This window comes from Mauremys reevesii, linkage group 11, assembly GCF_016161935.1.
Source record: "Mauremys reevesii isolate NIE-2019 linkage group 11, ASM1616193v1, whole genome shotgun sequence".
Taxonomy (NCBI): Eukaryota; Metazoa; Chordata; order Testudines; family Geoemydidae; genus Mauremys; species Mauremys reevesii.
In genome coordinates this window covers 8,141,635-8,154,361 of record NC_052633.1, presented here as the reverse complement: position 1 = coordinate 8,154,361, position 12,727 = coordinate 8,141,635, and the positions used below count along the sequence as shown (strand labels likewise).

Here is a 12,727-nt window from a genome sequence, read left to right as displayed (position 1 = left end):
GAATGCTATGAAAATCACCCCCCAAGGCAAATTTAGGCGTGCGGCTCATCACAGAAAAACACTCTGAAATTACCACCCAGCACCGAAAAACAATGCTTTTATTACATAAGATTGCACAGACTGCAAAGTTATGCAAAAGACTTGTGGATAAGCTATTTTCATAGCTAAAACAAATCAGGTTGGCATCCTCCCAGTTGTACAGAGGTGGAAAACAGACGTATACTTGGATCTGAGTGCTGCACTGAATTCAAATGTACATCCCATTACATCCAGGTTCTTATAGCCCACTCCCTTCAAAAATGCACCACTTTTCATTAAAAATAAAATCAGATTAATGAACTGCTCCAACATGAATTCACAGTGTTAAATTTTTGTTGATGTTTTCAGCCTTATCAAGAGGCAGAACTCTGAAAATTACAAAGCTACAACTTTGCTTTGCTGTCTGATTGCTCAGCAACCAGGTAAAGCTGAAATTCACATCTCTCTCACATCCTTGAAGTATACTGTCACCATCAGAAAGTTACCCTCATGAGGCTTCATTTTTTATCAGACCAAGACATAGCATAATGGAATATTATGGTTGAACTTGCCCATGTTAACTACTTAACCCTTTTGTTTAACCATTTCTGGACTGGTCCTCAAATGTGGTTATTTACCCACTGATCACCAAACGGAAGGTGGGCTTTCCACGGCAGCAGGAAATTCATGAAAGTTATGAGATGTCTGAATTCTTCTACTTTTAGGGGTGTGTTTATACTGCACTTGGGATGGCATTTCCCAGCATGGGTAGACAGAAATACGCAAGCTCTCTTTGAGCTAGAGTGCTAAAAATAGCAATGTGGCCACAGCACCACAAATATGCACGCAGGGAGTCAGGCAGGTTTGTACTCAGGTATTCGGCACAAGCCACTGTGGCCACACAGCTATTCTTAGCGCATTAGCTCAAGCGGAGCTGCTGAGTGTGTGTCTACCCATGCTGGAAAAAACCACCTCAGCTGCTGCATAGACATACCCAAAGGGTGAAGGAGCAAGATCCTTTTCACATGATGGCAGAAACTGTATTATTAACCTGTATGTTTATGTACAGCTGTTGTCAGCATGGGTTTTAGCACATTTTGTAAGACCAATATGCATCCCTGTGTTTAATTTTTTATCAAATGTTGATAAAAACCTCCCACTCCACACTTGCCATGGAAACCTGGATAGAACATTTTCCACTCCTGATGCATCAACAGAGCTGATCCTGAGACAGTTTCATCCGTAGCAAAGTCTGGGTTTAACTAGGAGGATTACTTTGCTAGTAGATCCCTGAACCAATCAAGTCCCCATCTCCTTCAGGAGGTCACCGTTCTGTAAATCCTCTCTTCCCAACCCTCCTCTTTCAGAAGCAAGCAACATGCTACCATGCAGGGGTCTGGGTCTCATCTCTCGGGCTATGCAATCAGCCCTGGGCAGGATTCTCTCTCTTTCTCTAGCAGATGAGAGGAGTTGAGTTAGACAGGCTCCTGATGAAAACACAAGGAAGGTCACTATAACATCAGGCCTTCAAAGCAACAAGTATGAGGAGAATCAGGTTCAGTTACATTGGGGGAAAAAAAAAAAAGATATGGGTAATGTAGATCTTGGGAGCTGTGCAGAACCTTATCACTTGTATAAAATTTGATTGTACTTTTAAGGAGTTGTGTACTGAAAATGAAAGATGATCCTTTGATGAGGGATCAAATCTACTACACACTTTTCCAAAGCTATAGAAGACAGTGAGCAGGCATTAGAAACTAGCCACAACTGTAGATACAAACCAACAAACAAGAGGAGAAAGGCCTTAATTATCCCATTACGAATCCTCTACAACCTTCTCCGACTTCTCCACACACTGTGACCAAGTGGACTTCATTTTTCCAGAATAAAGTTACAGTGAATCAACCCCAGGTAAATCAAATTGGATATTGTAAACTGGCCTATTATCCTGCAATTTGGTTGATTCTCCCCATGTCCACACTGATTTGCACCGATCCATTTGGAGAGAAGAGCTGCAATTTGCAGATACCATATGCAACTGTCGATACAGATCAAGTGACTGGCCTTTTAGCAGTCTCAACATTTGTAGTTTCATGACTACTTTCCAGCAGTTGGCTCTTACAGTTATCACAAACATTTTTCTCAGATCAAAGAATCTGTGGGATGGTAAAAGGAGTCAAACTTTAGATCCACTAGTAGTTGTCTAGCAAAGTAATAAAATATTCCCTTTAATTTTTAAATGAAACTAGCTCCAAGACTAGAGTGGATTATTTTATGTTGCTGTTACTCTAAAAAGACAGGACTAAATTGCAAATCCAAGATTAACGACAAAAGATGGCCAGAACAATGCATTTCAAAAACCAGATTTCCTGAATCAAAGCTTCATGATATCAACTCCATGCAGCAAGCCCTTTTACCTTCTCCACATCCTGCGCCTCGCTCGCTGTGTACTGTAAAACCTCAGAGGTCTCACTGCAAAGAAAAGAAATAATATTACAATGACTGGATATAGCTACCTTGCCCCCCAGAAAAAAAAGACTCCAATTATTCATGCTGAAATGAAATTAAAATGTAATACATCAAGATAAAGGGAATAATTTCAAATTAAGATTTTTGGTGGAGGAGTTATTTGGAGAAGTTGTTGCAGCAGAACGCTCCTTGTATTGCTCAATGTTTCTTTCCTGCAATGAAAGCGTTTAAAATTCCAAATGTCAGAATTAACTGAAAACTATCTTAGTACAGCTGAATCTAGGAGTTTGCTAATACGAGACTTGTCCTAATTATGCACTTCTGCTCCTATCCAGTCCAGACAACCACTCTCCAAACTTTTAGCAGCTGTCTGACCCAAAATTCAGTGAGAGTCTTGCATTTTACTACAACCACTACATTTGTGGATTATTTCTGGAGAGGATTAAATTGTTTATCTTTATTTACCAAGATAAAAGGTAACAAACAATATCAGAGGGGTAGCCGTGTTAGTCTGGATCTGTAAAAGCAACAAAGAATCCTGTGGCACCTTATAGACTAACAGACGTTCTGCAGCATGAGCTTTCGTGGGTGAATACCCACTTCTTCAGATGCAAGAAGAAGTGGGTATTCACCCACGAAAGCTCATGCTGCAGAACGTCTGTTAGTCTATAAGGTGCCACAGGATTCTTTGTTGCTTTAACAAACAATATGACATTAAAGCTGGGTCCATACTTATGGATGGAAAAACGCCCACAAAACAGACTGTAAGCACCCTGGCTCAAGGACCATCTTTCCGTGTTTGTACAGAACCTAGCATAATCAGGCCTGGTGCCTAACTGGAGCTTCTGGGCACTACCGCAACAGAACAAACTTGGTTGCATTTGCTCCTTTGAGTCACAAACACTTTTTGCAGTGCTCTAACTCCATGCTTGTCCCACCCCGTCTCGTCCCCCAGTTCCTCCCAAGTAACCCCCTGTGAATTCAAAAAAGACACCCCTGTGCTTTTTATGGGAACAAATAGCAATATTGGACCCTTTTATTTTCCTTCTAGGTTCTTTAAAGATGGAAGTTCACAGCCCAGGCAATTTTTAAGTTTGGCATTTTATTTAATTTGCAGCTAAAAAGTTCTGAGAAAAATCACCTTTTGCTTAGGAGAACAACCTGCAAGTCCAAAGTGGAAGTAAAACTTGGCAATCTGAAGCCTACTGCTGGCAGCAATCATGTTACCAGTAAGTGACAATTCAGGACAGCAGCAGCATGGAGGCCAAAACCAGTGTGAAGCCTGAGTTAATAGTGGCCCATCTTTGTTAATAAGAAACATATGCCCTTTATTTCAAAGGATCCCAAAAGCACTTCACCGCACCGATACACAGTCAGTTTCTGGCTAGAAAGCCCCTGCCCAGGGCACTTTAACGTTTAAACAGTTTCCTGGTTACAAGACAGGATTTCATTATTTTGTTCTTTTTACTCATTTTGTGCAATAATGATGGTTCTTCAAGACGTGTGTCCTTATGGGTGCTTCACAACCAACCCTCCACCCCTCTACTTTGGAGTTCTTGTCAAGGATTCTGTGGTTAAAAAAGAACTAAAGGGAGTTTGACCGCACGTGCTGGTTAACCACATGGCGGGGCACGAGGGGAGACAGAGCACATGCAGGCTGAATGGACACCGATACCAAAGTTCTCCAATCAGCAGTGCAAGGACGCAAGCACACCTACAATGGAGCACCCATAGGGACGCTACTCGAAGAAGAAGCTGTAAGATTCTTGAAAACTTCAATTCCAACATTCATCTCCCTACAGTCAACTGGCAGAGAAACAAAACTGCCTTGTTTTTTTACCCTCAAAGGGGACTGTTATCACAATGCAGCACAGACGTTTGCATCTTCAGTTTCAAGTTTCACTAAACAAAGGCTAGTGGGTTGTTTTGACCAAATACAGAGTTCTAAACTGGCAATTGCATTATAGAGTGGATCAAGCCACTTGATACTTCGCAAGCTTTCACAAAGAGGAAGCAGCTGCTCAGTGATAGCAGAATTAGATATGAAGATTAAGAACAGATTTGCAATTTTAGACTTATGGCCAGGAAAAGATCACCAAAGGAATTGAAGTGGTCTGTTCAACATGTTGAAGAGAGTACCTATCCCAGCATTAGTCAGATGATGCACTGAGAGGTTCTGGTATCTCCAGTATGACATCAATCTCCTGTTTTCATCTAACACAAACTACTGATAAGTTTCACACAGCGATGGAATTCAAGTGTCAAACATGTTAAAAGTTTTAACATCATAGGGGCAGTGTCCTCCTTTGAAACCGAGTACAAACTTCAGTTTGACAGGCTGTTATAAACCCATACACTGGAGATGCCAAGCAGAGTGATTGCTTAACAAGTGTATTAAACCACATACAGATGAAGAGTTGAAATCACAGCAGGACCAGCTAGACCAGGATTTAACCTGAATGAAGTAACAACGTGGTATGTTTCAGGGGCTCAATTTGATCCAAAGAATAAGCAACATTTTCCTCCTCACTGGTGAATTAAAACAACTCTGCCCTCAGGGATGGGAGTACTAAGGTTTCCCACCCCTTCTCTTCAGCCTTTAGTTCCAGCTTTGTTCTGACAGCTGTGCACTAGCTGCTAATCAATGGGGGTGAACTCACCAAGGGAGGCAGCTGACCTTAGCTGCATCAACACCTCAAGCTCCAGATGACAGACAGGCTTCAAGACAATGACATGAAATTATTCAGTTCAATTGCTGGCAGCACAATTACCCTGATTTATCTTGGGAGTCGCAGCAAGAAAACAAGAGGAGACAGACTATATACCTTAAGGTTCGTTCTGACTTACATCAATGAGACTAGATAACTAGGTGTAAATACAAGCTAACCAGTATTCCCTCTAATTTTTCCCAAGCATGTGTGGAATGAATTTTGGTATGTGCATCAATATGGAGGCGATGTGTCATACATCACCTCCATATTGATGCTCATACCAAAATTCATGTGGTGGGGGTGGGGCCGAGGGGTTCGGAGTGTAGGAGAGGGGCTCAGAGCTGGAGCAGAGGATTGGGGTGTGGAGCTGGGGCTCTGGCTGGGGGTGAGGGCTCTGTGGTGGGGCTGGGGATGAGGGGTTTGGGGTACAGACTGCCTGGGGGCTACAGCAGGGAGAGAGGACTCCCCCCAGCAGCACCTGGGGTAGGGGGGAGAGGAGCCTCTCCTCCGGTTGAGGCAGGTCCATGCTGGGAGAGAGACGCCTCCCCCCGCTGCAGCCCTCAGCCCTTGCGCAGGGCTTAATAGTTGGCCACGCAGCTTAGAGGGAATTTAGAAGCCAACCCCCAGCTTGATTATACTTACCTTGTTTTAATTCAAAGCAGGATTAGCTTTGTGACCTTTGAAAGTTACTCTTCCTGACCAGAGTCATCACACCACGACATACCATGAATGACCTGGTCTACACTTAAAAGTTAGACCAATATAGGTAGTGTGCTCAACGGTGTGAAAAATTCATCCCCCAGAGCACCATAGTTAAGTCTACCTAAGTAGATGTGTCTAGGTCAAGAGAAGAATTTTTCTGTCAGACTAGCTACCACTGCTCAGAGACAGATTAGCTACAGTGATGGAAAAACCCCTTCCATCAACGTAGGAAGCGTCTACACTACAGAGTTGTAACTGCAGCACCTGTAGTGTAGAAATGGCCTATGTTAATCACCCCAAAGACACCTACTTTCATGCAAATTTAGCCCACAAGATAGTTTTGATTTTGATGGCTCTCTCCTATAAGAACTGGAACGGGGACAAATTGAAATGGTCTCCATGGTATTGCTCAGAGCTGCCATACTGCAATCTCAAATTCAGTTCCTAGGTCCTTCCTTCCTACCCGGACAGAGCTAGGAGTGTTGCAGAGAAGAGCACATCCAATCTAACAGGTTAGGGAGGAGTGAGTGTCAATTAACAGAAGCTCCACACAAAAAAAAAAATCAACTAAAGAGTCTTTTCTGGCCACAGAAGACTGCTCAGAAAATGGTTGCCACAAGGGGATAGGAGGATAGAGAGTTAAAGCAAGAGATGGATATGAAAATCCCCCTCAATTATTTTTTTAATCATAAGTTGTCCAAAAAAATAAAAATTAAAAAAACAGACAACTATAGAGCTACCACATGAGAAGGTTTTTTGTTTTTCTTTTGTGTGTGTGTGTGTGGTGGTTTTTTTTTTTTTTTTTGGGGGGGGGGGGGGGGCAAGTATTCTCTCCCAACAAATCTGGCAGGTGATCATATTAGGACACCTCCGCTCCTCCTCATCTTGCAATGCCCCTTCCCCCACAAACACAGACTACAATAAAGAGCTAAAGCTACTGGACACCACTCTAGGAAACTGCTCTCTTCACCTCTATAGGCTGTCCACAGTATCTTGTCAACCGGAGAAGCAGCCAGGATGCTAATGCCAAATGCCCACAGTATATCACTAGAAGAGAGGCAAGCAACACATCTCTCATAGCTGGAATAAAGAGCACAGCAATCTCCGATCCTGGGATTTATTCCTTGCTTTATCACTGACATACTGTTTGGTTGTGAGCAAGCCAGTAACTCTCTGCACTATTGTGCACCCTTCTGTAAAATGGGATAATACTTCCCCACCCAACTGTGGAGTCGTGAGGCTGTTTACAATGTGCTCTGAGATACTAAGACGAAAAGCACTGAATTATGGATTTGGGTCCATAAACCATGTAATATATTCAATGCTTCTACCACACAGGAATTTGAGTTCAGTCTTGAAATCCAGTTGAGTTACAATTCAAGTGTCCATTAGCAACTACTCTGCCCTCCAAAAATAAATTTTTGCTTTTAGAAAGCTGGTGGAAACTAAAAGTTCAAATAAAATCTTTCATCTTTCTTAAGCCCCTTGAAGCAAGTCTAAGGGGAAAAGCAGTTCAAGAGAGAGTTGGAAGTTTTTCAAAGACACATTATTAAGGGCACAAGAGCGAACTATCCCACTGAGTAGGAAAGATCCGAAGTATGGCAAGAAACCATGACACCTTCAATGATCTGAAACTCAGAAAAGAGTCCTACAGAAAGTGGAAACTAGGGTCAAATCACAAAGGATGAATATAAACAAACAGCACAAGTATGTAGGGACAAAATTAGAAAGACCAAGGCACAAAACGAGATTAAACTAGCTAGAGCCAAATGGTAACAAGAAAACATTCTACAAATGCAATAGAAGCGAGAGGAAGATCAAGGACAGCCTAGCCCTGTTACTCACTGAGGAGGGGAAACAGTAACAGAAAATATGGAAATGGCGGAAGTACTAAATGACATTTTTGTTTCAGTTTTCACCAAAAAGGTTAGTAGCAATTGGACTATTATTCACAATCTAATATAGTGAAACTCGAGATAGTCCAGAGAAGAGCAACAAAAATGATTAAAGGTCTACAAAACATGACCTATGAGGGAAGATCGAAAAAATTGGGTTTGTTTAATCTGGAGAAGAGAAGACAGAGGGGAAATAACCTTTTATGCACTTGAAAACTGTTGTTGTTACAAGGAGGAGGGAGGGAATTGTTCTCCTTAACCTCTGAGGAGAGGACAAGAAGCAATGGGCTTAAATTGCAGCAAGGGCAGTTGGACATTAGGAAAAACTTCCTAACTGTCAGGGTAGTTAAGCACTGGAATTGCCTAGAGAGGCTGTGGAATCTCCATTATTAGAGATTTTTAAGAGCAGGGTTGACACCTGTTGGGGTGATGTAGTTATTATTTAGGCCTGACATGAGTGCAGGGGAATGGACTAGATGACCTCTTGAGGTCCCTTCTATGATGTTGGTAGCCAGGGTTCCCTGACATTAAGGGTAACTGCAGTGAATAATTTCAAAGGGTAAATTTCAGCACTAGGACCCAACTGTGTAGGTGCACAACTTACTACATCCACAGTTGAATATGGTAACAAAACACAAGGAAGATTTTTACATACAAGCAGTTTGAATCAAGTGTACATGTGGCGATTCTAGCTCTACATGCACGAATAGTTTTGCATAAATATGTCACACAAAATGGCTTAAGCTGCTAACCTGATCTGTGGCAGGAAAGATTTCTTGTAGACATCTTCAATGTTCTGGAGGTATGCAGGAGACACCTTTTTCTCATAGGGCTAAACACAAAGAAAACAAAAGGCTGTGAAACGTGGGTGTTTGTTTTCTTTTTACGCTGGTACAGATTCCAGAGATCCCAAGTAGAAGCCATGGCTCCCACACCATTTGTTGAAGCACAGCTCCTGCATTAAACAGCCAAACAGTCATTTACATCCACCTGCATTTATGAAGACTTCAAAATTACAAGTAACATATGGAGTATTTGGGATTAGAGAATATTGCATTAACATATTGAACACTACATATGTGGCAAAGGAAATAAGTTGCAGCTGCTGTAGAATCATAGCTTTTCACTGTACTTTTCTGTATGTTCTCCATAAAGCTGAATGCATTTGTTTTGCAATTCCTTTAATAACGATACAGATAAATAGGATTCTCTTGGTATAGGAGAGAGTCTGGAAAGACAGAAAAAGGCAAGCACTGCTGAAGAAAGCACTAAAAGACACTTCTCTACCAGGCCGAGAAGAAAGAATCTCAATTTTTCTAAGCTTACACAAACAGAATTACCAACCAAGAACAGGCTCCAGACAGATTAATTTCCAAACAGATGACTAATCCTACTCACCTACACATTTAAGGAAGTTATGTATAGTCAGCGGGTTAAAAAAGAAAAAGAAAAAAAGGATTGCCCACATCGACCCTTTCAGCACATTGATCAGAATGGGCCAACTATCCATCATTTCTTCTCTGGAGGACTGATTACATGATTACAGCATGCACCCCAAATATAATCCTCCCTAATTTTCAAGCAAGCAGATGAGCATCAGTGCACGCAGTACAAAGCCGAAGAACTTTTTCTTATAAGTTAAGTGGACTTCAAATCTACTGTCAAGGGGTTACCCATCAACTGCAAGCATCAGTTACTCTATATAGCTCTTTCATCACGATTTCCTGCTTCCCTTAAGAGCAGATCTGTTCTGCTCTTTCCCTACCCATTTACAGCCTGATCCTGCCGGTGATGCACAGAATGCCCTCACCTGCATGTCAGAGATGGAGTGCAGCACCTTGGGGAATCAGGCTCCTCAGTTAGTTGAGCACACAGAGGTACTTTTCTATTCCGAGACTCTAATTACTGTTCAGTCAATGCCAACTACAAGCCATTAATGTAAACAGACAGAAGAGATCCAGGGGCTGCTGCTAACAAACAATGATATATTAATAAATACATTCACCCTTCAAGGCCTCTACCTCTGAGAAAATATTATTGTAGGAGCAGTTTGTGCCAGAATAAAAAGGACTGCAGGGTCAAGGAGACCAGTTCTATTTTCCCCAAGATGAGCAGAGGGCGGTAAAAATTAGAAACCTCTCATGGGGCTTCATAAGGTATCATTAAAAAAAAGCAGCTTAATTTAAACGGAGTAGCTCTCCTCTAGTTAAGAAACAGTCCATTATTACTGTTGTATAAAGTAAGATCCTGTTCTTTAAACAAAAGAGTAATGTTCAGTCATGGTTTGAATATCTGTCGGGCATTTTATTATATTAAAGAAGTGCAAGACTGTGATATACAAAGCAACTCAGGACCGTGAGAAACCTGTTTCCCCCCCGACTACATATACACCTTTCCTGGACAATGGTCAACTTTGCTTTGACGCGAGCACAGCAATTTCCAAGCACAAAGCTGCCCTCCCAGATAGTCTAACATACACAGAAAGGGCTTTGGAAAACAGAGGCGGTCAAATGTTTGTAGATATCTGAATAAAAGGCTTTTTAAAATTATTATTAATTAGACTTCTCATGGTTAAATTTCTCACTCAGATCCAATTTCCTGTAACCTTTGAACAAGGTGCAGGGTAAACATCATTTTGCTCTTGTAGCACATCTGGGAGCAGTTACTGATACATGGCCCAATATCATTGGGGGGGGGGGGGCGGCGGGGGAGAAAACTAGTTCAGATTATCTGTTAAATGAGAACACTCCACAGCTCTCCTGCTCTCAGACTGTTACTGACCCAATTTTCTGGAACCATTAGAGGGGTAGTTTTAAAACATGTTGCTACAGAATACCAGAAGTCAAAGCATTCAAGAAAACTTTCAGTACCATATGTTAACAAAAGGCAGATTCTCTCTCTTCTCCTACAAAACTATTCTACTTTTAGAAGACTTTGAAAAGAAAGGGAGAAAACCCTTGAGTTTCACAGAATATCCTAGTTTCAGGAGAGTTCAGGCACCAAAATTTCAGACTGGGAAGTGAAATCATCTCTATGTTACAACAAATAATTGAAATAGCCAAGTCTCTGTGTACTCTGCAATAAGCGGGACTTAAGAACCAGCCTCTGGTTTCTGCAGCATGTGGAAACCTCTATGGCAATTTCATTTAAATATATAAAAAAAGATTTTTACTGAATCATAGATGAAAGTTAATAGCAATCAGTACAGTAGCCTTCATGTTATTTATCCGAATACCAAGTTCTGTTTGACACTGACCATATGCTGACGATATAACACTGCACGTTAAAGGTTGCAGTTGAGTAGAGAGGCTGCTAAGATTTTTGGGATAAGCTCAGTCAGAGCAGGATGTTTGTACTAAAATGATTAGCAGTGAAGGCCAGGATTTCCAATAGAAGTCCGGCATCTAATTCCCCTGGGCTCCTTGGAAAATTCCAGCCAAAAGAGTTTGCAATGCAGACATTTTAATAGTCAGTCAACTTTCTGTAGCAGCAGTAGTGCCCCGTGGAGATAGTCAGAGCAATTCACCTGTCAGAGCTGACATGTCAGGCTAAGTGCATGCCCAGGAAGACAGAACCTCACTGATGGGACTCCAAACGTTTCTGAAGGTTTTCTTCACAAGAAGATGAAACACAATTTAAAAAAAATGGAACTTGAGATTCTGGAGCACAATTCTGCAGCAGAGGGACAGACTCTGCAGCAAGTTCCACAGCTGCATGATTCATGGACAAGGCCCTGATCACGACATTTTAACACAAAAAAGCAAGCTAACAGCTAGAATTACCTTTCCTTTCTCTTGGATCCTTTTCTGTATCTCTGAGACTGGTACATCAATATAGATCGCCAAATGAGGTGGCAGGAATTCACAGATACTGATGCCCTTGACATCATTATAATGATCAACACCTGAAAGAAAACAAAACAAGAGCAGGGAATTCCTTAATCGGAGAATACAGACGGTTACGTATTTCTATGTATGTAATAAAGCTCAAGAACAAACAGAAAAGAAACAGTTTAATTTTGATCACCATCATCCCACCCACCAGGTAAATGATCAATACAGCCTCTTGAAAGGATTCTGTCAGCATTTGTAACTGCATTTCATTTTCAGAGAAGTCTGTCTGCTCAGTAGAAGTGTTTATGAAGTCTTATCTCCCTGCAAAGATTTCAGCCGGAATACACAGTTCAGGTTGGGGTTTTCCCCGAGGCAAGGGGATTTAGCAAATTTAAAGCTGAAAGAGCCTTACAGAAATAGAAAATAAGCAACAAATATTAGTCTTTCATATGCCACTATTACATTATAGGGTAGTTTACTTCTGACTTAAATGTTGCCAGAGTCACTGAGGTCATTGTTCTTAACAGGAAGAATCTCAGCCTAACAAGCCACAAATCTCAGTTCCCTCTAATTATTTTGCATTAGCCCGTTTGCCTCCAACCCTCCCTCCTTTCATGAACTTGCAGAAAAGTGACCCTTCCCCCTGCACAGGTAGGTTCTTATAGAAACAGCAAAGGACAGGGGCAGAGGGAGCTGTAGACACTGCCTGAAGGCAGCAGGCTGCTACTTCCAATAGCCACAGTATGAGGAGAGCTGCACCCACTGAGAACATGGAGGAGGGGCAAAAGGGGTTCTAGAATCATGGGTTCTCAGGAGTCTAGGGAAGAAAAGGAGGAATAACCACGACACGTCACTCCACTAAAAACTCATCCTATCTAGTCTTAAAGAAATCTGAGGGGAAGCGTGAGAGGCACATCTGTCCTCCCACAACACACGCACATCAGCAAGGGACGTCTCGGAGGAAGGAAAATATTGTTGGGGTGCCCAGCATCTGAGTGCACTGATCTGTGAGCTCAGTGCTCGCTCCCACTACAGTCTGTGGAGCCCCCAGACTCTCTACTACAGTGGTTCTCAACTTATTACGCATAGTTGGCTGCAA

The 12,727-nt window shown here is 41.9% G+C and overlaps 1 protein-coding gene across 2 annotated transcripts in view; it reads right to left on the bottom strand.

The window, feature by feature from the left end:
• NDUFA10 (NADH:ubiquinone oxidoreductase subunit A10) overlaps positions 1–12,727 on the bottom strand; it is a 58,545-nt gene that overhangs the window by 31,419 nt on the left and 14,399 nt on the right. For both annotated transcript variants that reach the window (XM_039494119.1, XM_039494118.1), the window contains exons 5-7: positions 11,578–11,699; positions 8,548–8,627; positions 2,436–2,490 (exon numbers count right to left, since the gene is read on the bottom strand). In XM_039494119.1, coding sequence (XP_039350053.1) covers positions 2,436–2,490; positions 8,548–8,627; positions 11,578–11,699 — 257 coding nt within the window. The remainder of the gene's footprint in view (positions 1–2,435; positions 2,491–8,547; positions 8,628–11,577; positions 11,700–12,727) is intronic.